The 25587-nt window shown below is 36.8% G+C and overlaps 1 protein-coding gene across 1 annotated transcript in view; it reads left to right on the top strand.

Moving 5' to 3' along the window:
- CFTR (CF transmembrane conductance regulator) overlaps positions 1-25587 on the top strand; it is a gene marked incomplete at its 5' end in the record, with an annotated part of 124153 nt that overhangs the window by 68959 nt on the left and 29607 nt on the right. Inside the window, 6 exons of the mRNA XM_081331953.1 lie at positions 1100-1179; positions 2914-3064; positions 3641-3868; positions 4567-4667; positions 10585-10827; positions 10983-11138. Coding sequence (XP_081188079.1) covers positions 1100-1179; positions 2914-3064; positions 3641-3868; positions 4567-4667; positions 10585-10827; positions 10983-11138 — 959 coding nt within the window. The remainder of the gene's footprint in view (positions 1-1099; positions 1180-2913; positions 3065-3640; positions 3869-4566; positions 4668-10584; positions 10828-10982; positions 11139-25587) is intronic.

Raw genomic sequence — 25587 nt, 5'->3', positions numbered from 1 at the left:
TGTGAAAATGGGAAGCTTCCAGCTGCTGCTGCTCTGTACTCTGCCCACCCACTCATTTTCCCATGTGCTCGTCTCTCCAGCTGTGTCGGCTGTGTTGCGATCCTGCAATGACTTGGTGGTATGAGTTGGCACAGGTGACTTGGTGGCTAGCTGGCAGCAGTGAGCTGGCTGCATCAAGCTGGCCACATCGAGTTGTCCCATTCCATCATAGAAAGTTTAATTTTTAAAAATTAAGTAAGCAGAACTTAACTCCACTGCACAGCATATTTTTTACAAGTGAAGTTCGATTAAAAAATAGAAGCAATTATTTCTGAACACTGTGATAGGTGTACTAGATGAGGAGGAAACAGTTGGTGAATCTGATGCTTGCTTAAACTCATCTATGATGTCAAATATTTATTTATTTTATATTGTTTATAATCTGCCCTATGTTTGAAGGACTCAGCAGCATATAGTAAATAGAGCCATCTATTGGTTAAGGCACCAGGCTAGAAACCAGGAGACTGTGAGTTCTAGTCCCATGTTAGGCATGAAAGCTGATTGGGTAATTTGGACTTGTCATTCTTTCCCAACCCAACCCACATCACAGGGGTATTGTTGTGGAAAAGAGAAAGAGGAAGGAGTATTATGTATGTTTGACACCTTGTGTTACTTATAAAATAATAAAGGTGGGACTAAAAGAAATCTAATAAATAAATAAAGTTTAGAATGTATAACATTATTGCGGGCTGCCTAGAGCTGATTGGAAGATGCATAGGTATATAAATGTTTTATATGAATAAATAAAATAACTTTATAACAAAAAATATGTGAATTGTTACCTCATGTGTGAAAAATTTAAATTATTAGGCACATGTCTTCTCACCATTTATATATTAGCATATAAATCTTTCTATGTAAACATTTTACTTTACATAATCTGAATGTAAACTAATCCAGCATTAATCAGTACTATATGCTTAAATATACTGCAAATAAGCTCAGGAATGTTACAGTAGAATTTTAGCATTTTAGTTATTAAAAAACTCATTGTTTAGTTTAACCAATATTGATAAAATATTCAGTTGATAACTAACTTATTTTTCCCTTCAACATATAGGAGGAATACTTAACAGGTTTTCTAAGGATATAGCAATACTGGATGACTTATTGCCACTTACAGTATTTGACTTCATTCAGGTTTGTAAATGTTATAATAAATGTTGCAAAAATTGGAACAGCATAAATCATGAATCTTCAACTATGTTAGGATTATCCTGAGTTTTTTGTCCCTAAAAATACCTTCCAATAAATCACCAAACAGTAGCTCCTTAGACAAAAGTAAGAGACAACTACTTTCTTCATTTTGTGTCTTTAAGAAAGATATGGTTGTGGTCCCCAACCTTTGCAGCTTGGCAGCCCAGAGGTGGGGCAGGGAGAAGGGAACCAGTCTTTCGCTCACACAAGTCGAACTACGTGCACAGCCCGGTTCCAAATAAGCCATGGCCTGGTAGTGAGCTGCGGCCCAGGGGTTGTGAATCCTTTCTTTACAGCACTCTCCCAGCAGTTTACAGTGTCAGCACATTATCCCCAACAATCTGGGTCCTCAGTTATGTTTCATATTATAAATAGCATGATTTATAAATTTATGTACCCACTGGAACAAAAGTGTATAAAAACACAATTGGGTCATGATTTCATTATGTTTGCCATCATTGTGGCCTGGTGGTGATGGTACTGTACAGAAGGGTTCTTATCTATACTGAGGTGTAAATGTAAACTAATCTAATTATTTTACAATATCTAACCTAATATTTCAATAAAACGCTGCTGCTGCTGCTGTTGTTGTTATTGTTGTTATTATTATTATTATTATTATTATATTTCATCTTGCTGCTAGGCTATAACCAATATGTTGATCAGATGTCATAATTTAGCAACAATGCATGTCATGTCATTTCATAAACTAGCCAGGAAATACATTTTTATAAACTAATGTCATGACTGTTTAGCAGCAGCTCATCCTCCAGTCCTCCTAAAATCATATAAATCTTTTGCCTTTTTATTAAAATAAACATCTAATTTTAAATAAATGCATGATTATTTTAATTTGGTATATATGAAAGCAGTCTCTCTCAATTCAAAAATTCCAGGAAATGTATAGGTGATCTTGAAAAATCATAAAAAATGAGTAGAATATCAAAAACTTGTGCTAACAAGATTGCAAATTGTGTAATTTTGCATGATGGAAATATATCATTAGGATCTATACCAAGATAACCTATTTCAGAATCAAAAGTCTCAAACTGAGTGACCATACGGTGACCAAGTTAGATTTCAAGGGAATACACACTGAAAACAAACTCAATATCTGCTATTGCCCTTCAGATATTTTGGAGTTGAATTACAGATAGTCCTCTACTTACAACAGTTCATTTAGTGACCATTCAAAGTTACAACGGCACTGAAAAAAGTGACTTAGGACCATTTTTCACAATTACAACCTTTGTAGGATCCCCATGATCATGTAATCAAAATTCAGATGGTTGGCAACTTATGACTGTTGCTGGGTCCCAAGGACATGAAATCACCTTTTGCAACCTTTTGACAAGCAATGTCAATGGGGAAGCCAGATTCATTTAACAACCAGGTTATTAACTTATCAACTGCAATGATTCACTTAACAAGGTCATTAAATGGGGCAAGTGTCTCACTTAACAACAGAAATTTTGGGCTTAATTGTGGTCATAAGTCAAGGACTAACTGTACTGATCTGACTGTGGAGACTAGAATGGTAAATCAGAACATTTGAATTGCACCATATGGAAAAAGGATAATTTTATCATAGTAACCTTAGGGAAATTACTTCCTCATAACTTGTAAAATTTTGTGGAAAGTTTGCTATATCAGTAGTATTTTTCTTTCAACCTGCAGTTAATGCTCATTGTGATTGGGGCTATAGTAGTAGTCTCTTTCATACAACCCTATATCTTCCTGGCATCTGTGCCTGTGATAGGAGCCTTCGTTATGTTAAGAGCATACTTCCTGCACACATCTCAACAGCTGAAACAACTGGAATCTGAAGGTATGATCTAATATAGACATAAATAAAATGAAGAGATTTTCTCTGTTGCTTTTCATCCAATTCCTATTTTAAGATTTCATCTCTCTGAATAATGTTCAGTTCTTGTCCAGATGCTGATATTAAATATTAAGAATGCTAAGTTTGAGATGAAAGAAAGGGAACCATAGACATAACTATAGTACAGCAGAGGTAAAAGTAAATTTGGTATATCTATCTGTTTATAGAAAATTTACATTAGTAAATGGATTCTGTTTCACATAGAACACTAGGCAGTTCACGAATTTCAGAAGTAATTTACAATGGGATAGCTTCAAATACATAATATGAAATCATAAAATTAAAATAATATATAAAAATATATTATCAAAGTATTATAGTATCAACACTATATATACGTTTTAATGAAATATTATGATGATTACATACTATTTTTAATGTTCTGTGACATGATGCAACTAGAAAAGAATGTATGTGATGGAACACAAGTATTAGTTATTTTTGAATCTTTATGCAATTCATTTTTAAAGAAATAATAACCATGTATTATTTTTATTTTCATATTTGCATTCCTTATAGCTAGAAGTCCAATTTTCACACATCTTGTTACCAGCTTAAAGGGACTCTGGACATTGAGAGCTTATGGACGGCAACCATATTTTGAAACATTATTCCATAAAGCTCTAAATTTGCATACAGCAAACTGGTTCCTGTATCTATCTACGTTACGTTGGTTTCAGATGAGAATAGAAATGATTTTTGTAATCTTCTTCATCATTGTGACCTTTGTTTCTATTGCTACTACAGGTATCTATATCTTTGTGTTTATATTAAAGAGAGAAAAAAAGAGAGAGCAAGACCTATTACATATAGAAAAAATATGCAGATTTAAATAATGAACACTATATACTGATAGTTTAATCAATGTGCTTTAATTGAGAATGATTAATGTATTTTTTTATTTTACTTTTTTATATAGAAAAGTTATGGCTGCCTATATTGCATACATCAACAGTGCATAAAAACTAATATAATGAAATATATATTGAAACACCAAAACAAAATTAAAATAATCATAATATAATAACTGAGAATATAATAAACCCATGATGCAAGCCACAACCCTTAATTGGCTCACCTGACATCACAGTCCAGCACTAGGGGGAAGAGTTACATCTTCACGGACTCCCAGAAGGCCAGAAGTATCAGGGTCTGCCTGATACTTGGGGTAGTGGAGGCTGTGCCATGAGACAGCAGCTGTTACAAAGCAGATGTGTTCTGACCATGTGTAGTTGAAGCTGTTACTGCTAATTTCCCATTGCAAGAATGATTGCCCTAAATTTAAGTGTTGCCCTAATGAGCTGATAACTGAGGATATCTCTTCTCTTTCCCTCTGTGAAGATTTACCTATGCATGAATGTGTGCATGTATGCATGGGTTTTATATGTGTGCAAGCTAGCACAGCTCACATATGCTGGGATTTTATTCATGTTTCTTACTTGTAGGTAATGGGGAAGGAAAAGTCGGCATTATTCTTACATTAGCCATGAACATTATGGGAACATTGCAATGGGCTGTGAACACAAGCATTGATGTGGACAGTTTGGTAAGACCTTAAACATTTCTTTGAAAGTAAATATTTTAATAAAAAATATAATATTCATAATAATTAAATAAAAGTAGAAAAAGGAAGTAAACATTTTATATTCATTTAGCAAGCTTATAAAATATTTTACATTGTAGAATATGCATTTGGTGTTAACTTTATAACTAAAAATAAGTATGTATTGATATATGATTTGTAAACCACATTTTTTCTTTAAATTTGCTTCTCCATCATTGCATGATGGAGTGCACATCCTCAGTCTTTTGTATCTTTGATTTTATTTTTACAGACATCAATGTGCAAAGCTGCATAGTTGCAGTTAAGAGCACTGCTGGAAATGATTAATTTGCATGTCAAGGAACAGTTTCAATTTGGAAAGTTTCTTATTTATTTATTATTTATTTATTTATTTAATATATTGCTGTAAGCATGTAATAGATCCCTAGCAGTTAATACACAAAATATAAAATCATTGTTGTTTTTAACTGTGGTCAGCTGCTTAGAATCACTTGGGCGGCTATATAACTTGAATGAATAAATAAATAAATAATAAAATAATGAAACACAGCAATTAATTAAAATTCAGAATGTAATAATAATTGATCTACCAAACCAAGATTTAAAGCACTATGAGACTGGTAAAGTCAGGAAATAAAAATCATATGTATTTCTGATTTAGGGTTAGTTTTGTGCCCATATTTTATTTTCTGAATATTGCCATTCTTGTTTGACTTTATGTTATCATGCCAATTGCCTACAGAGAGAAAGATATTAATATAAGAAAGATATTACAATTTATTTATTATTATCTTTCATAAAATGGTAGGGGAGAGGGTCAGAATAAATTAAATCTCTGACAGTAAATTATTCCTCAAGAGGGACATAGCAGAAATATACTATCTTCTATCCTTGGACCATTTGACCTCTCAAACTAGATATTAACAGATTTTCTCAAGTTGACTGAATCAAATGGGTTAATTCAGATTAAAAGACGTGGTCTTGCAGATGCCTTGTGAAATTAGAAATTAAAACCACTAATCTGCAACTGGAAATATATTTTGGCAACCAATTCAAAGCTGGCCCTACAGGTGTAATATGTTCATTGTGTCTAAGTCTAGGTAGCAAGTGAGCTGCTGCATTTTGTTCTTAAAAAGTTTCCTAGTGGTCTTTGAATCCAACCTACTTTTTTCAGATTCCATTGCATAAGAAACAGACTAGCAGAAAAAGAACTAGCTGACCACTACTTTTTCTCTATTTCCCCACCATGAATAGGTTCTTTCTCATAAAATGTACTTTCCCATGAGAATTGCTCATATTGTTGTCTTAGAATTAAAAGGTCAGCACAGTGGTCAGATTCAGCCAGTTCGCACCAGTTCAGCAGAACCAGTAGCTAATTTTTTGTTGCCCAGGCCCAGAATGGACTTCTGGAAGCGGCATCCACACAGAGAACTGGTTGTTCACATATTTGAATCCCACCACTGGGTCAGCATAATAGCTGTGTTTAAGAAAGTATCATTACTGTTGAATTAAATACAGTACAAATATGCCATCTGCATATTTTAACTCTATTTTCAATGAATAAAAAATTATAAAGCACTCCGTCCCAAGATGACTGCTGAACATATGGGACTTTCTTTCTCTTACCCAAGTTTAAAATGCCTCCCCCTTTCTTTGCACCTCACTGGCTCCATGGGGAGTCAAGAATTATGTTGAGGTGGTGGGAGACACCAGAGATGGAATCTGCATATCTGACAGTGAAGGCAATCTACCTTTTCTGGATTTCACACAGGATCAAAGCTCAAAGCAGGGGCATCCCAAACTGCATAGGAAGGACACATTGAAACCAACACATACACAAACCACCACTCCTAATTCACACAAAGGACCAGTCGTCCTGCGGCCGGCGTCAACTTCCCTCCGTCCAGTGCGCTCCCACAGAGAGGGCCTCCTCAGGGTGCCTCCGATCAAAGAATGTCGATTGGTGGCCCCCAGGGGTAGAGCGTTCTCTGTGGGCGCGCCAGACCTATGGAACCGCTTGCCGGTTGAGCTCCGGATGGCCCCCAACCTTCGCTCCTTCCGGCGCAATCTAAAAACGTATCTATTTGAGCAGTCTGACCTGGTCTGATGGGTTAGGGTTGGGGTTTTAAATACGTTTTAATTATTGTTTTAACCTTGGGCATTTATTTAATTGCTTTTAACTTTTGTATCCTGTTTTGTATTTATTGCCCTGTACACCGCCCTGAGTCCTTCGAGAGAAGGGCGGTATAAAAATATAATAAATAAAATAAATAAATAAATAAATAAAATAACGTCCCTGAACCTCATTTTCTCTGTAGCCTACCCTCGAGAGCAGAGCTTTTGTTCTTCAGACTAAAATCTCCTTTTGCACAGTATGTCTGGATTTCAATTTTTTTTCACTTGGTCTTGTATCACCATGGCTCGTAGAAACCCCAAATTATTATCTTAACACCATGATTTTTTGTTTTTGCTGCCAAAGCCAGTGCTTTGTCAGGATTCGAATGGGAGCACTTAGGAATGACCCAAGATGACTTTTGGACAGCTGTGAACCCATGTGGGAAGGGAAGTCTCAAAGATTCTAATTCCCTTTGAAATTGGTTGGAAAGAAATTGGGCGTAACCATCTTTCTGTCAGAAGTTTCATTTTCTTAAGCACACACACATTTTCTTAAGAATTTTCACTTCTTAAATTTACTGTTTCACTTTGTTCTTTGCTTTTAAAAGTTGATTAGTGGTTGAATGCTGATTTATTTCAACTCCTTGCTAGACTCTATATGTTTTTTCTTCTTTTGCTTTCATTTTGATTTATGTTGTTTTCAACAACCTTAGTTCTTGCCGCAAGGAAAAAGTGTGGGTTGATTTTGTTTTTTGGGGGTGATGGTATCGTCCTTTCATTTAACTTATATTAATACTGGGTTATTAGCACTGGATTTCTGTATTTTTTTGTTAATTTGCAAAATATTTGGAGTTTTTTAAATTTTTCTTTTAACCTTGGATTGAAATATCCAGAAAATGCCTTCTGCTTCAGTGTTTTTTTATTCTCTGATCAAATTATACAGAGCAATAATGGATCAGATGACAGACAACATTCAGTTTTTAGTTGAAAGTTTATTAAAAAGTTTGATGCAGTGATAATGCTTGTGATAGTACAGACACTTTTAGTTTTGCACAAATTAGATACACAAATTAGGACTTTGATTTGAACCAAAGAGATATTCTTACAGCTGTGGAACTGAGTTGATTCCACACATCTCTTTGAAGCTTAAGTCTGCATTTCCTTACAATACTAGCAGCCTAATTGAACAGGGAAGTGGCAAATTCTTTTTTCCCCATGATGACCAAGGGAGATTGAATAATAGTTTTATTACACCTAACTGGAAATCATTTCTATCTGGACTTTGGTGGAAGATAGACTTATTCGGAAGACTAAATCTATTTTATTTAATTAGACAACAATTGATAAGAGATTAAGAAGCAAACATGGATATTTGATCCAGGATGAACTACTTTTAATTTTTGGGATCATTTGGGGTAGATAAGATGCCATGGTAAATTTTCTATGAGTGGTTTACAGTTTTGTTAACAGAGTTTTGAAACCTTAATTTCATCTTTTTTATTATCTTTCTTATTGTTAGTTATTTTGTCATTAATATAGTATATAGACACAGGCCAATAATTTGCAAATAGATTTACCAGTTTTTTTAAATAATGGGGGGGCTGTTTTGCAAGAGGTGGGAATTAATACTGTAGTAATGCATTAATCAGTATTCAATTGGGGATAATATATGTATTTGGATTGGGGATTTTTGCATCTTTTTAATGTCTTAAATGTTTTGTGGGTTTTTTGGTTTCTTTCTTTTGTTTTTTTCTGGATTTTTTGTAGTTTTGTATTTTAACATACTTTTGAATAAAGTAAAATTTTTGATAAAAAAAAGATTATAAATATTTTTCCATATATGTTGGAAACATTTCAAATCTCAGCATGTCTGAAAAAATGTTCACAATAGAATGTATCAAATTTTGAAAGCTGTAATGTCATTGTAAACTCAGATTTTCTAAATTAAATTTCACTACATATTTCTTCCAAATATACTAAATTGGCAGTATATACTAATAATGACCAAATTTCTCTATAATTCTTATTAGAAAATTTATTTGATCCTGCCTTTAGAAGAATGACTAACCAAACTGGGAATATGCCCTGTACCCAAAATAACTTCATAAAAAGTGAATTTGATGTCAAATGTAATTCTAATTGGAACCAATCAACTGTTGACTTGATTTCAATTTTATATACAGATTTGTGCCACATCTAAAACCTGAGTTTTCTGAAGCATAGTATTTATGGTTTACTTAATATTATACTTTCAATATTAATGTATTTTTTGCATTATACTATGTGAATCAAAGTTAAAGCTCCATTCAGGTTTTGTTTAGAAAACAGATGCAATATATTTTATAATATCCTAATTTTCTAATATGGTGTAATATAGTAATATAGTTCCTTTAAGATCCTCTAGATTTGTTATACATCTAGTTATATTTCATTCCATGTATTTTATTTTTTTTAGCTTTTTGTACATTCAAATAATTAAATATTTTATTTATTATTTGATTGAATTTTAATTTGAATAATTAAAAATAATTTTTAAAAGCTGTTTCAGACAAGTGCAAACATCTTTGGAATTACTTTGAAATGCTATGTATTTCTAGTAATTTGAATTAAAAATTCAGATATCTCTTTCAGTAATGATTTTTTCCATGTAATGGTGTACTGTAGGTTCTATACTGCTGGTTTATCTGTGAAGAAGGACAAACATACACCAGAGTATGGTCTGTGCATTATTTTTGGAAGTGCAACATTTCTAAATATTATAGCAAACATTGGAATTCTTTTAATCAAATCCAAAAGAACACTTTACACCTTAAATTTTCTTTTATTATGCATGCATTCTATATTATATGATGAAAAATATTTTTATTTGTATGATAAAAATACTTTTTATTTGGTCCTCAGTTAATTATTTTCACAAAAACATTAGACACTTTCTCAAATATTTTTTGCTAATTGGAAAGGAGCATGGGATTTCTGTGTTCTGGCATTTCAGCAGTGTTGGAGAGTGCTACTTGAGGGCTGAGGAGCTTAAAAAGGTCTTTTAAAATTGCAGCATAACAAAGTGTTGCAGGACTAAGTTGAGAATAGCAGTTGGAGGAAGAGATGCTGTGGCTCTATTTCCTCACTGTAGGAAACTCCTGTTGCCAGTCCTAAGCTTCATGTCCTGTGGCATTGCTAGTTTTGAAGCATTCTCTTCCTAGCCCAGGCTAAAAGATGGGGGAGAAATTGAGAGGTTTTATCACTTTCCTTCTCTAGCACTAAATTTATCAATGTGCAAAGTGCAAAGGTTATTGGGTGGTTACAGCTGGACAGTGACTTTCATTTTTCACAGCATCTCCAAGCCAAGACATGAAGATCATCACTGAGTTTGGAAGTAAAATGTTAGCAGTGTTAGGCCAGCCTAAGTGGACTACAGAATTGAGGACCACCACTAAATTACTGCAAAGAAATATAGAGTTATTCCATAACTTTTTGCTGTCATCTAGTGACCATCCATACCTTGACACCCCATATTTGGGACTCTAAACAGTGTGGAAGTGCTTTATTTTCAGTAACCAAGAATTCCTAAGGACTGGAGGATATCATTAAAGAAGCAACTGGCTTGGGAAGGAAGAAATAGTCCAAATAGTCTGTATTCACAGTTTGAATAACAAAATGTAGAGATAAATGTATTAACATCTTATGTTTCCACTCATAATTTGTAATATCAGTCTATATGTGTTTGACCAAGAGATACGTTAAGAAAAGCATAGCACTTAAAATAAAATTTTCTTTGATTTTTCAGATGCGGTCAGTGAGTAGAGTATTTAAATTCATTGATCTGCCAACAGAAGAATCTAAACCTTTACTGGTATCAAAAAATAAGGCCTTTCCTCATGCTGTCATAATTGAGAATACGCATGTAAAGGAAGAAAACATCTGGCCATCTGGTGGGCAAATGACAGTGAAGAACCTTAGTGCTAAATATACAGATGGAGGATTGGCAGTGTTAGAAAACATTTCCTTTTCAATAAGTTCAGGACAAAGGGTAAGAATATTTTCACTTAAATCCTTTTCAAACCCAAAAACCATGAAACTGAAAATCCAACAAGATAGATAAATGAATAAATGTTATTTTCTGAATTTGTTAATTTCATCAAATTTATGAATTCCTTCAATATTTCATGTTTATTAATATTTCAGGTGGGCGTTCTAGGAAGAACTGGCTCAGGGAAAAGTACTTTGCTCTTTGGTTTTTTAAGACTCTTGAATACAGAAGGAGATATCCAAATTGATGGTGTTTCCTGGAACACAGTCTCTGTACAGCAGTGGAGAAAAGCATTTGGAGTAATACCTCAGGTAAATCTGTATCTGTTTGTGAAAATAAATTCTTCCATCCAATTCTCTCCAATTCTCGGAGACTGCCTAACCAAATCTCTACAGTTTTCTTTTAAGGTTTTTCACAAGTAGTTTGCCATTGCTCCCTTCCTAGGGCTGAGACAAAGTGACCAGACCATTTCATTCACATAAAACCTTCAGATGCATTTTAGTATTAAGGTTTTTCATTAAGAGACATACAAAGGAGAGAATATAAGTTGCTTAGATACAGTTGTGAATTTGCAGTGCCTTTTACATTATTTTTGTTCACTCATACATTTGAGCTTTAGCTAAATCACAGTTCACTATAACATCAGAGTGGACAAAGGCTAATTGCACATATTTTGTTGAAATGCAGTTCAAATTAAATCTATTTGTAAGTCAAATATGTATGCAAATTGTAATTTTCCCAATATAGAAATCATGTCATAGTAGAAAATTAGTGGACAAACTGAAGTATATGATTGGAGAAGGAAGCACACCAGAATGACTCTCTTTCACAGAGACATAGTTTGCATGTTTCCTCTGAATCAGATGAAAATTCAGAATGATACTGTAGCAAAAAGGCAAAGATGCATTATACAGATTGAATATTACAACCAAAATTACATCCAACATCTCTCTCTCCATCTCTGGGCTGAAGGATCTTCTAATCCTCAGCAAATTCTCCTCCCCTCCAGTTTGACATGAATTAATAGGATATAATGTAACTCTGCACAGTGAAAACCATGTATATTCTAGTCCAATTTTTTAGTTTCTCTTTCAGCTATGAGATTTCTGGTGATCCCTTTCAAAATAATCACCTACTTTGACCCTGCTTAGCTTTTGGAGATTAGCTACGATTAGCTCTCAATATTAACAGTTAAACCTAGAAGTGAAAGAAAATGCTCAAGTATAGGAGTCACTTTGTTGTAATTTTAAATGTTATTGTGGTTAGTATAATTTTAGTGTCTACATTACAATTTAATATAGCTGCATCCTGGACCTCACTTAAAGCTGTTAGTTAGGTTGTTTATAAATATATTTTAACTTTGTCTTAAACTTTATTTTATTTATCACCCACTAAAATAGATTAAACACACACACATACACACATTTTTACCAAGCACTTTGCTTGAAGTGGCCTATGGCCAAAATAAGCTGAATTGTATTGAGTACAGGAATTAATTAGAAGGAGGGGATAGAAGATAAACTCAAATTTCATGCAATATTTTTGAGCAAGTATGAATAACAGGCTTTAAAGGACACCAAGTTGAATTATGAAGCAATAAGCAAGAAGGCCCTCAGGATTCTATATTTGAGGGAACAAGATTAATGTTAAACATATAAACTTTTGCATTTCTCTTTGTTGGAAGTTATCTTGTTAGTTTCTTCCTATTGGTCAAGCTTATAGGGATCCTCCTGAATCATGATATTGGCATCTAAGCTGTTGGTATTCCTCCCATCTTCGTGTCATCTTCCTATTTGATAATATTTTCTAATCCAAATCATTTGTCAAATATGTTGAACAATAAATGACCTATCATGGAATCTTATAATATGTCATTCAACATTTCCCTCCATCTTGACCCAGAACAACTCTTATTCATTTGGGATGATTCAGCCAGGTTGGTATCCATCTAGTGCCGGCCAATCCACATTTTGTCTTATCTTTTTTGCTAGAATCTCATGAGACACTTTGCTGAACTCAGAGTATACTGTGTCCATCATGTTCCTGTGTCCAAGTAAATCAATCACTTTATCAAAAAAAGGAAATTGGTTTGGTTTGGCATGATTTATTCTTGATAAGGTCATTCCTACTCAAAAATTTGTCTAGCATCAATATCAAGCTGATTGAAGTGGTCTGTAATTAACAGGATCCTCCCTCCTTCCTATTGTTGATAATTTCTCAATGATCATAGAAAGAGTCTCCAAGAGACCTCCACAACCCATTAAATATTATTTGACATAATTGATTTGGTACTGGTGACTTAAATCTGATCATGGTAGCCAGAAGCTCCCTAATACTGGCTTATTCTGATAATGGCAACTGAACTTAGCTGTTTGCATGAACGTAGAGCATCTGCCAAGTATGGTAAATAAAATCATTGGTCAAAGGTTCACTGTTTTAGAATGAACTGGGTGTGTGGGTTATCACCTAAACTGCAGAACAACACAAGAAAGGGACATATTCTCTCTCTCTCTCTCTCTCTCTCTCTCTCCCCTCCCTCCCCCCCTCTCATTTTTTCTGATCCTTGATCCTTCATCAGTTGGTTCATTCCTACATCTAATGAAATTAACTGTTGAACTGCTTTTAATGGATCTCTCAGGACTCATTGAAGAAAAGGGCTGTACATAATAGGTTTTTCTCTATAATAGCATGCATGTGGTCGAACTTCTATTGGCTTCACGAAGCATTATCAATGGAGCAGGAATAATAGGAGGTACAATCCAATAACAGTGGAGCTCATAACTTCCATTTTTTTTACCCCAGATAGAATGGGAATTGGGATCATTTGTATCTAGTTATTTTAAATTTCGTATACTACATTCTATTCTGTTTTATTCCATTCTGTTCTGTTACATCTGTTGCCAGTTAGACATTATCATTTGGTTTCAACAGATATGCAGCTTTAGCTTAGTGATTATTTTCCGATTCTGCCTGACCTTTAGTTTCCTTAACTAGTGAATCTTTCCCAATTCTACATGTTGTTAAGTAATTAAAGTTACTAAATGACAGGTAGAATTTATGTTTGTTAGGATGTATTTCTTAATAACATACCCTGTTCTATGTAAATTGTTGTTGCTTACTTATTTAAAAAGGAAGATATATTTCTAATGTTTATTAAATGCTTGAATTGGCCTTTATCCTTCCTTGTGTGAATAATTAGTAATGTTTTTTTTTATGTCCTGAAAGAATAAAAACAGTTATTCCACTTCTGGGGTGAAAAAGGTATTTTCACCTGCAAGCGGTATTTCATTATAAGCTCTCATTGTAAATACAGGTAGTCTTCAGCTTATGATCACAATGGAACCTGGAATTTTGTTTGTAAGTCATTGTGGTTACAAGTTGACGTACATGTGACTGGATTCAGTTTTATGACTGTTTTTATGATGGCCCTAAAGTAAGTCACTATAGTTGTTAAGCAAATCATATGGTTGTTAAACAAACCACATGGACATTAAGCAAATCCAGCACATCCAATGTGTCATTTTGTGTCATTTTCCACCGGAAAATGGCAAAATAATATATATATCATAAATTGCAGAATGCTTCAACTGGTCATAAATGCAAGCTGGTTATCAAATTCCCAAATGTGATCCCATGACCATAGAGTGGGGGCAGACAGTTGTAACTTTGAGGACAGTAGCTAGCTTTTTAAAAGTTTGTTGTAACTTTGAACTGCTCATAAGTTGAAGACTACCTGTTAAATGACTGCTCATAAGTTGAAGACTACCTGTACATACCTAGTCAAATAAAGATTTAGTTTCTAGGAAATCCAAATAATTTAAAATGATCCTGATTAACCTATCTTAACAATAAAAGGTTCATGGTGGCTCAGTGGGTTAGGACACTGAGCTTGTCGATCAGATGGTCGGCAGTTTGGCGGGTCGAATCCCAAGTGCTGCATAACAGAGTGAGCGCCTGTTACTCGTCCCAGCTTCTGCCAACCTAGCAGTTCGAAAGCACGTAAAAATGCAAGTAGAAAAATAGGGACCACTACGGTGGGAAGGTAACAGCGTTCCGTGCGCCTTTGGCGTCTAGTCATGCCGGCCACATGACCATGGAGACGTCCTCGGACAAGCGCTGGCTCTTCGGCTTTGAAACGGAGATGAGCACCGGCCCCTAGAGTCGGAAATGACTAGCACGCATGTGCGGGGGAACCTTTACCTTTAACAATAAAGAGCAAAGTCATAAACAAAATAAAAAAATATTTCACAATGTTTTTATTTTAATTTAATATTATTATTAATAATATTAATGTTATTCTTTATATTTCTATATTTTTCTTTTCTCTCCTACAAGCCTAATCAAAATATTAGACTGGCCACAGGCTTTGACAACTGTGACGATAGATGATGATATCTAAATCTAAATATCTAAATCTAAATAGTTAACATTTGACATATATATATATATATATATATATATATATATATATATATATATATATATATATATATATATATATATAACATTTGACATATATATAAATATATATATATATATAATGTGTAAATTACTAACAAAGAATTAAGGGAGGCTGAGATGCATTTCTGACTCATTAGTCTTCATCAGTCAGTCATACCCTTCTGAGATTCGAACCTGGGCTGATTGCACATTAGGCAGTGTATTTACCTCTTGAGCCACAGATTCTCTCTCGCTCTGTTAGCTTTCTGCAAGGGGAGAGATATGTGTCATATGTTAACTATTAGATTACCTTGCTAGGCCCCAAACATGGGGCAAATCTTTATTTCCTGTTTTCAGCCTTATCTCAAAGGCCATCGAACAGGCTGTAGTCACACCGGACAGTTCATATATTTGTGTAAATTACTAACAAAGAACTAAGGGAGGCTGAGATGCATTTCTGACTCATTAGTCTTCATCAGTCAGTCATACCCTTCTGAGATTCGAACCTGGGCTGATTGCACATTAGGCAGTGTATTTACCTCTTGAGCCACAGATTCTCTCTCGCTCTGTTAGCTTTCTGCAAGGGGAGAGATATGTGTCATATGTTAACTATTAGATTACCTTGCTAGGCCCCAAACATGGGGCAAATCTTTATTTCCTGTTTTCAGCCTTATCTCAAAGGCCATCGAACAGGCTGTAGTCACACCGGACAGTTCATATATTTGTGTAAATTACTAACAAAGAACTAAGGGAGGCTGAGATGCATTTCTGACTCATTAGTCTTCATCAGTCAGTCATACCCTTCTGAGATTTGAACCTGGGCTGATTGCACATTAGGCAGTGTATTTACCTCTTGAGCCACAGGTTCTCTCTCGCTCTGTTAGCTTTCTGCAAGGGGAGAGATATGTGTCATATGTTAACTATTAGATTACCTTGCTAGGCCCCAAACATGGGGCAAATCTTTATTTCCTGTTTTCAGCCTTATCTGAAAACTTATCTCTCTCTCTCTCTCTCTCTCTCTCTCTCTCTCTCTCTATATATATATATATATATATATATATATATATATATATATATATATATATATATATATATATATATATATATATATATATGTATGTATATATATATATATATATATATATATATATATATATATATATATATATATATATATAGAGAGAGAGAGAGAGAGAGAGAGAGAGAGATGGATATATATATATATATATATATATATATATATATATATATATATATATATATAGAGAGAGAGAGAGAGAGAGAGAGAGAGAGATGGATATGATAGCAAGATAGCAAGATAGAGATGATGATGATAGATCACTGGAGCTGGTTTCAATTATGTCAGAAACTGAATTAAATAAGTGGAGAAACTGGTTTTTCACATGTGTGTTCCAGTTTGTATCAAATCAGCAACTATAGGAGTCCAGGGGAAGTGGAAATGACATCATACATATTATGACATCATTGCACAAATGATATCATTGTTGTTATGTATTGAGCTTGTGGTGTTACACCACGTGCATTGCTGGAGCAGCTAACAGCTCTCCAGCAACCTAGACAAGCCGTCTCCAATCCTGCAATTGGTTAGCCCCAGGCGGCAAGAGTGGATTCAAATCTATTGGCTGCCACCTGGGGGCTAGACTGTATGTTCTGGCTGGTTGCAGCCTAAGTTCCAGTACAGTTCCAGCAAGAATAAAAGTATGAGTTATCCTGTACTCAGCCTTCTGTCATCATTCCTGCTCCCAAGAGCCCATGACTTAACAGTGGCGATGAAGGTGGGATCCTGCTTCGCCGATTAAGGGCTGAAGTCAATGAGGGGTCGGCAGCACACGCCGGAGGGAAGAGGCATTTTTCCCACCCCTCTCTAGGCCAGCTAGTAAGCAACGCTAGCGGCCACATGCTCAGAGGACACATTCCCTGAGCCTAGAAGCAGGATCCGAAGATCGCAGGAATCTGAAGGAAAATGCCGAAAGTCGGCAAATTAAGAGAGTTTGATGTGAAGCATCCGGAAGAATGGCCGTCTTACCTTTCACAAGTAGAGAACTATCTGAGAGCAAATCAAATTGCGGAGGAAGGCCTGAAGGCCGCCACGTTGCTTTCCGTGTGTGGCCCAGCAACTTTCGACCTAGCAGAGAACCTTTTTGCGCCCACACCCATCGAAGCAGTCTCATACACAGACCTTAAGAAGAAGCTAACTGGGCACTTCCAGCCCAAGATGTCGGAGATGGCATGGCGATTCAAATTCGACCAAAGAGTGCAGCTACCCGGGGAGACAGCATTAGAGTTTATTGCGGGCCTAAGGCAGGCCGCACGCCTTTGCAAGTTCTCAAACTTAGAAGAACGACTAAGAGACCGGCTCATCTGTGGCCTTCGGGACAGAACCCTTCAGCAGAGACTGTTTGCTAGACCCAATTTAACATTTTCCGAGGCACAGGACGAGGTGATGGCTGACGAAGCCACCGGGGGTGCAGTGCAGACAGTTCAGCCCACCAAACCTTCAAAAGTTGAAGAATCGGTCCATCTTGAGGTCGCCAAATGTGCCGGAGAATCGTCAGAAGAAAAAGAACCTGAAATCAACAAACTCCAAAGGCAACCCAATGCACAACACCGCAACAGCCACCAGCGTGAGGACGGTTACAAGGCAGTTCTCTTACCGAGATGTAAAGGGTGAGGAAACAAACATATTCGTGCCAACTGCAGATTTCGTTCGGCCACGTGTAGAGCTTGGGGAAGAACAGGCCACTTCACAGTGGTTTGTAGAGCCTGCCAGAGAGATCAGCCACCCAAGCACCAGTCAGAGGAGCCAACTAGGAGAGGTACTGGGGCCCAAGGTCCAGTTAGTGTGGGATTCTTCAGAAGCCAGAGAAGCGTTTGCCGCACTGGGGTTCAACACCCCCTCAAGCCTAATCTTAAGCTCTTAGTAGAGCTACAAGGAGTTCCATGTAAGATGGAGTTGGACTCCGGCTCTGCAGTCTCAATCATTTCGCAAGACACATTTGACTTCATGTGTAGGTGCAGTAACAATTGGGCTAAACTAAGACCCTCAGATATCATTTTAACGGATTTTCAGAACACTCACATTAAAGTTAAGGGAGAAGCCACATTATTGGTAAAATTTAAAGGGTTTTGGGGGCACCTGGATATAAAAGTAGTAGGGGCCAAAGAACGAGTCTTATTGGACTTGATTGGTTTGATGCCTTAGGCATTCAGATTACTGGCGTAAACCGGACACAAACTGCTGACCTCATGGCAGTATGCGAAGAATACATGGATGTTTTTGATTCAACCCTAGGGACATACACTGGCCCGCCAATTTCTTTTAAGTTAGATCCTAACATTGTTCCAATTAGGGTTAAACCTTGCAGGGTGCCCTTTGCCTTAAAGCACAAAATTGATTCCGAAATCGATAAGCTTGTAGAACAGGGCATGTTACAGCCTGTTGGTGGGGGAGAGTGGGAAACTCCTATTGTCATCCCACTGAAGTCCAACGGGGAAGTTCGCATTTGCGCTGATTATAAATGCACATTAAATAAGGGCCTCAAACAACACGCTTACCCTGTTCCTGTAGTCAACCATATTTTAGCCTCTTTGCAAGGGGGAACCATTTTAACTTGATTTAGCACAGGCCTATCAGCAATTGCTGGTTGACGAGTCCACAGCCGCGGCTCAAACGATCATGACACACAGGGGGGCATTCAAAGTCAAACGCTTACAGTTTGGAGTCAGTGTTGCACCGGGTATTTTCCAAGGGATTATGGAACATACACTTAAGGGTATCCAGGGCGTCTTCCCTTATTTTGATGATGTTCTTATTGATGGGGAATCCCCAGAAGTATTGGCCAGAAGGCTCAGGGCTGTTTTGCAGAGGCTTCGCATAGCAGGCCTCAAATTAAAGAAGAACAAGTGTAGTATTGGGGTCTTATCAACAGAATTCTTGGGGTTCTGCATTGATGCTAATGGTATTCACCCCGCTGATTCTAAAGTGAAGGACATTAAAATGGCTCCTAGGCCCAAATCAAAAGGAGAGCTTCAAGCATTTTTGGGTCTCCTAAACTTTTATCACACATTCCTACCTCATAAGGCAGCAATAGCAGAGCCCCACAACAGGCTGCTTGACAAAAAAGCCCCTTGGAAATGGACTAACTTACACGAAAAAGGTTTCCAGGATTTGAAAGCCCTTCTATCAGAAAAGTCCACTTTAACTCATTACATAGAGTCTAAACCTGTATGTCTTACATGTGATGCATCTCCCTATGGGGTGGGGGCAGTCTTAAGCCACACAGAGAAAAATGGGAAACAGGTTCCTATTGCATTTTACTTTAGGACCTTGTCCTTTGCTGAGCGCAACTATGCCCAGATTGACAAAGAGGCCCTGGCCATAGTTGTTGGAGTTAAAAAATTTCATGATTATTTATATGGCAAGGATTTCACTGTCTACACTGACCACAAAACTCTGTTGGGACTGTGCACAACAGACAAAAAAAACCCACATACTATCTCCAATAATGTTGAGATGGTCTATATTTTTGTCTGCATACAATTTTAAGTTAATTCATAAACCAGGAAAGGAAATGGGCCACGCTGATGGCCTCAGCAGACTGCCACTGCCACTAATGGATCCAGATCCAGCTCCTGCTGCTAGAATACTGTCCATACAGGACATACCTGAGTTTCCCCTCCATGCAGGGGACATTGCTGCTGAAACTGCCACAGATAAAATACTTAGTAGAGTGTTGTCTTGGGTTTTTAAGAGTACAGGGTTGATTTAATATTTTTTAACTTGGTTTTTAACTTTTGTATGTTTGATTTTTAACTCCCTGTAAACCGCCCTGAGTCCTCAGGGAAAGGGCGGTATATAAATGCAATAAAATAAATAAAATAAATAAATACACAGGCTGGTTGGAAAAAAGTCCAGGCTCTGAATTTCAAAGTTTTTTTGTCAGGAGACATGAGTTGTCTGCACATAAAGGGTGATATTGCTGTTTGATTACTAAACTGGACAGGTTGCATCCAGACAGAGTGGCAACAGAAGCCTCTCGACCAAAACCCCGAGGGGGCTGCACATGGGCGATTGGGTTTGGGCCAGGAACTATGGTCAAGGGAATTTATGGGTTCCTGGTCAAATAACCAAGGCATCCGGACCCCTATCTTATGAAGTGGGGTTGGAGGGAGTGTGAATGGTCAGAAGACACATTGACCAACTCAGGAAAAGGTTTCCAGAATGGTCACTAAGTGAGGACTGTGGCATAGGTCCCTCCCAAGGTCCTCAAACTTGCAGCCAAGCCAGCCCTCACTGGAACCACCAGGGTTTTCTCTTCTCAGCAGAGGTGGAATCTGAGGACGAACCGGGGAGCACAGAAGTACAACATGGAACCCCTGACCAAGCGAGCCAGCCGAACCTCAGCAACCGCTGTGCCTACTCTGCAGAACAGACTGACTCTGTGGTGGGCCAACCGGGTAAGGCCAGCCAGAGCGTTCTGATTCCCCTTGACACTGGAGCACAAGGGGACACGGGTCTACCCAACCCACTGGGTAAGCTGGTAGACCACAAAGTGATGGGAACTCCAAGACGTTCCTGTAGGCCACACAAGCCTCCTTCGTACCTCACAGATTACATTGTAAAATAAAGTTATGTATAGTGTTGTAAAACTTGTACCACTAACTACAGAAACTTGTGCATTGTGAAACTGCCATTACTGCAATGTAAGCCTGTTCATGAGAAGTTGTTTAATCTCATTGTAGCCACAGTGAAATTATTATTATTATTTATTTATTATTATTTTTTATTATCACTACAGTTGTATGCAAGTTGATTAATAAGTCTTGACAGCTGTCAAGACTAAATCACGGTTGTCATAGTCTGAACTAAGGGGGGAGGGGTGTTATATATTGGGCTTGTGGTGTTACACCACATGCATTGCTGGAGCAGCTAACGGCTCTCCAGCAACCTAGTCAAGCCATCTCCAGTCCTGCAATTGGTTAGCCCCAGGTGGCAAGCATGGGTTCAAACCTATTGTCTGCCACCTAGGGTCTAGACTATATATTCTAGCTGGTTGCAAGCCAAGTTCCAGTACAGTTCCAGCAAGAATAAAAGTATGAGTTATCCTGTACTCAGCCTCGTCTCATCATTCCTGCTCCCAAGAGCCCACGACTTAACAATTGTGTCATGATATTTTTATCCATCATGGCTTCTAAGACAGGTCCGCAACCCCCAGGCTGTGGCACAGTACTGGGCTATGAGCTTTTTGGAACCAGGCCATGGAAACATCAGGCAAGTGTGAGGACATCCATGCACACTCCATTTGCATAAGCAGTGGGTGTGTGTGTCCACCACTCACGCAAACATCTGTGCACATGAATGCTTGCCTGTCACTCATGTGGAACCATCCCCCCCACTGGTCTGCTAAGAAAGAAAGGTTGGGGTACTTTGTTCTAAGAGAAGCTTATGCCAGCAAAAATGAGTGATCTGAATTGCTTACCTGCAATCCTAAAGATTTGTCATCTGGCATAAAGCAGTACAAAATATTGTGATTCAAATATTGGATAATTAGTGGATAGTGGATAATTAGTGAATAGTGGATAATTAGTTTGAAGACTTACATGGTGACATTTAGTTTTACAGCTTATTAATTATAATTAATTAATTATGCTAGACTTATATCTTTTCCCTGAAGAGTGAAATGCAATTATGCTTTGTAAAGCATAAGGTAAGGGAGGTAAAAATATGGCATTTTAATTCTTATAAGCTTTATAAGACCAATTGATCAAATAGCTCTTATTTTGAATTTGTATATATGAAGTGTTAAAGAACTTTGCAGAACAAAAACCAGTGATATTTTATTTTAAATTCTGAAATTGTAAGAAGCATAGCATAGGCATGTCTCTCTTTAACTTGCTACTCCCACCTCCCTAGAACATACCAATACAGATTTTTATATATTTCTACCTTACTACTGGATTTTCTCCCAGGATCTGAATTAATATAGGTCTGTGGGAATGTCTATTTTTTTCTTTGCTGGTGAGAAAGACTTGGTTTTGTTCCCTTTGGTTGATGCTATCTATTGGGTTTATATTTTATTTTATACCTTTTGTATATGTCTTTTGGAGTTGGACAGACTAGAAAATTATTAATAAATAAATTTAAATCAAATAGACAATGCAAACAAAGGAGAGGAAATCATAGCAACAATAACAGAGGGCACATCTTGCTGAGATTTTAGTGGTCAAGATGTGGGATTATTATCAGCAATCAAAGACAGGGCTAGATATAATGATTTACAGCATACAATAATTACAAGCATGTAACCAACATCTTGAAGAGAGCAAACAGGAAGAATTTTAAACAACATATGCTTATGTTGAGATAATGGTCAATCTTACTTGAGCTCCATATGAAAAACTTAAAGTCTGCCAAGATTGGAGAAAGATGCAGTACTCAGCAGTACTACTAAGATACTCTGGAACAGCAATGAAAAAGTAAATAAGTAAATTCAAAGGAAAGAGAACAAGGAAGAAATAAATTATGGAAATAGACTTGGCCTTTTCTAAAACCCAAGATAGTTGTGAGTAAAACAAAGGAAATGAAAAAGGGGTTTTCTTCTTAGAACTGCTGTACCAAGAATAAAATGTTACAAAATACAACTTAATATACAGGTGAAACTCGAAAAATTAGAATATCGTGCAAAAGTTCATTTATTTCAGTAATGCAACTTAAACGGGGAAACTAATATATGAGATAGACTCATTACATGAAAAGCAAGATAGTTCAAGCCGTGATTTGTCATAATTGTGATGATTATGGCTTACAGCTCATGAAAACCCCAAATCCACAATCTCAAGAAAATTAGAATATTGTGAAAAGGTGCAATATTCTAGGCTCAAAGTGTCCCACTCTAATCAGCTAATTAAGCCATAATGCCTGCAAAGGGTTCCTGAGCCTTTAAATGGTCTCTCAGTCTGGTTCAGGAGGAATCACAATCATGGGGAAGACTGCTGACCTGACAGTTGTGCAGAAAACCATCATTGACACCCTCCATAAGGAGGGAAAGCCTCAAAAGGTAATTGCAAAAGAAGTTGGATGTTCCCCGAGTGCTGTATCAAAGCACATTAATAGAAAGTTATGTGGAAGGGAAAAGTGTGGAAGAAAAAGGTGCACAAGCAGCAAGGATGACCGCAGCCTGGAGAGGATTGTCAGGAAAAGGCCATTTAAAAGTGTTGGGGACTTTCACAAGGAGTGGACTGAGGCTGGAGTCAGTGCATCAAATGTTGCATTCCTCTTGTCAAGCTGCTCCTGAACAACAAACAACATCAGAAGCGTTTTACCTAGGCTAAAGAAAAACAGACGTGGTCTGTTGCTCAGTGGTCCAAAGACCTCTTTTCTGATGAGAGCAACTTTTGCATCTCATTTGGAAACCAAGGATCCAGAGTCTGGAGGAAGAATGGAGAGGCACACACTGCAAGTTGCTTGAAATCCAGTGTGAAGTTTCCACAGTCTGTGTTGATTTGGGGAGCCATGTCATCCACTGTGCTTCATTAAGTCCAGGGTCAATGCAGCTGTCTACCAGGAGATTTTGGAGCACTTCATGCTTCTTTCTGCAGACAAGCTTTATGGGGATGCTGACTTCATTTTCCAGCAGGACGTGGCACCTGCCCACACTGCCAAAAGCACCAAAACCTGGTTCAATGACCATGGGATTACTGTGCTTGATTGGCCAGCAAACTCGCCTGACCTGAACCCCATAGAGAATCTATGGGGCATTGCCAAGAGGAAGATGAGAGACATGAGACCGAACAATGCAGAAGAGCTGAAGGCCGCTATTGAAGCATCCTGGTCTTCCATAATACCTGAGCAGTGCCACAGGCTGATAGCTTCCATGCCATGCCACATTGAGGCAGTAATTGCTGCAAAAGGGGCCCAAACCAAGTACTGAGTACATATGCATGCTTATACTTTTCAGAGGTCCAATATTGTTCTATGTAGACTCCTTGTTTTATTGATTGCATGTAATATTCTAATTTTCTGATATTGTGGATTTGGGGTTTTCATGAGCTGTACGCCATAATCATCACAATTATGACAAATCACGGCTTTAACTATCTTGCTTTGCATGTAATGAGTCTATCTCATATATTAGTTTCCCCTTTTAAGTTGCATTACTGAAATAAATGAACTTTTGCATGATATTCTAATTTTTTGAGTTTCACCTGTAAATGTAAAAAATGTGAAATTTTCAAAACAGAAACTACAAATAGATTTTAACAGATTAAGAAACTAAAGGGAAAATTATTTTCTAAATTCAAAATAGCAATGGGATATTTTATAAGGTCTCTTTTTGCAAACTGAGCAGTGCAGTTAGGAAATTCATCTGTTTTAGGAAAGCAAAATGCATCACTTCATTCATACTAGGTAACTGTTGGTAAGAGATATTGTAGGTACTATGAAGCTATTGCTTCCTTTTCTTAAAAAACTGGTTTAAACGAAACAGTTTTATTTAAATTTCTTGGTCATCATAGGATTCCAAACTATTTAATTGATCTTCACAAACCCAGCCAAATGTAAACTATGCCAGACATAGTTTCTCTATTGTATTGGTACAACCACACCCTCTAATCTTGAGAAACTAATCCCACAGGGAATACGGCTAGTTCCATTTAGTTAAAGAAACCTGCAGAAGCATAAGAAAACAAGTATCTTAATGTACAAGCCCTGCCTCAGGCAAGTTATTTTTCTCTAACTAGGAGTAGATGTTCAAATAATGTTCCACACAAACTTAATAAAGAAGATGCTTTTTTATTTCAAGAATTTCTTTCGTCATCAATGCTGCAGTTCTTTAGTTCTTAGCACCTATTCTCAGGAACCATAGGATAATTTGAAGGCTTTCCTACCATTTTCTCATGAAGTGTTTGTTCTTGATGTTGGATAGGTATATGATATGGTTGAGGAAGTCTGTGGGCCTTCAACCATTCCGTTTATCTTTAGGAGAATTTAGAAAGCTGATTTGGAGTATTAATCTAGGGCTGCAATTCTATGCATCCATACTTGAAAAATAAAGTTCATTAAATTAAGCCAACAGATTGATTTGCAAGTGTGCTATTGCAAATGAGTGCTTTGAATATGTACATGCTTGATTAAAGATCATCGTCAAATGTTGATGTGACAAATACAAATATGCCTCCCTTCTCAATAAAAACTACCATTTTATTTATGTATCATTTATATTTAGTATATAATTATTTACATGGTGTTTTTCATCCCGCCCAGTGCCTAGGTATACAACTAAATGCAGTAAAATTTCTTAG

This window comes from Vipera berus (assembly GCF_964194415.1).
Source record: "Vipera berus genome assembly, chromosome: 6".
NCBI lineage: Eukaryota > Metazoa > Chordata > Lepidosauria > Squamata > Viperidae > Vipera > Vipera berus.
The sequence above is the reverse complement of the archived record's forward strand: the minus strand, read 5'-3'. Positions and strand labels throughout refer to the sequence as shown.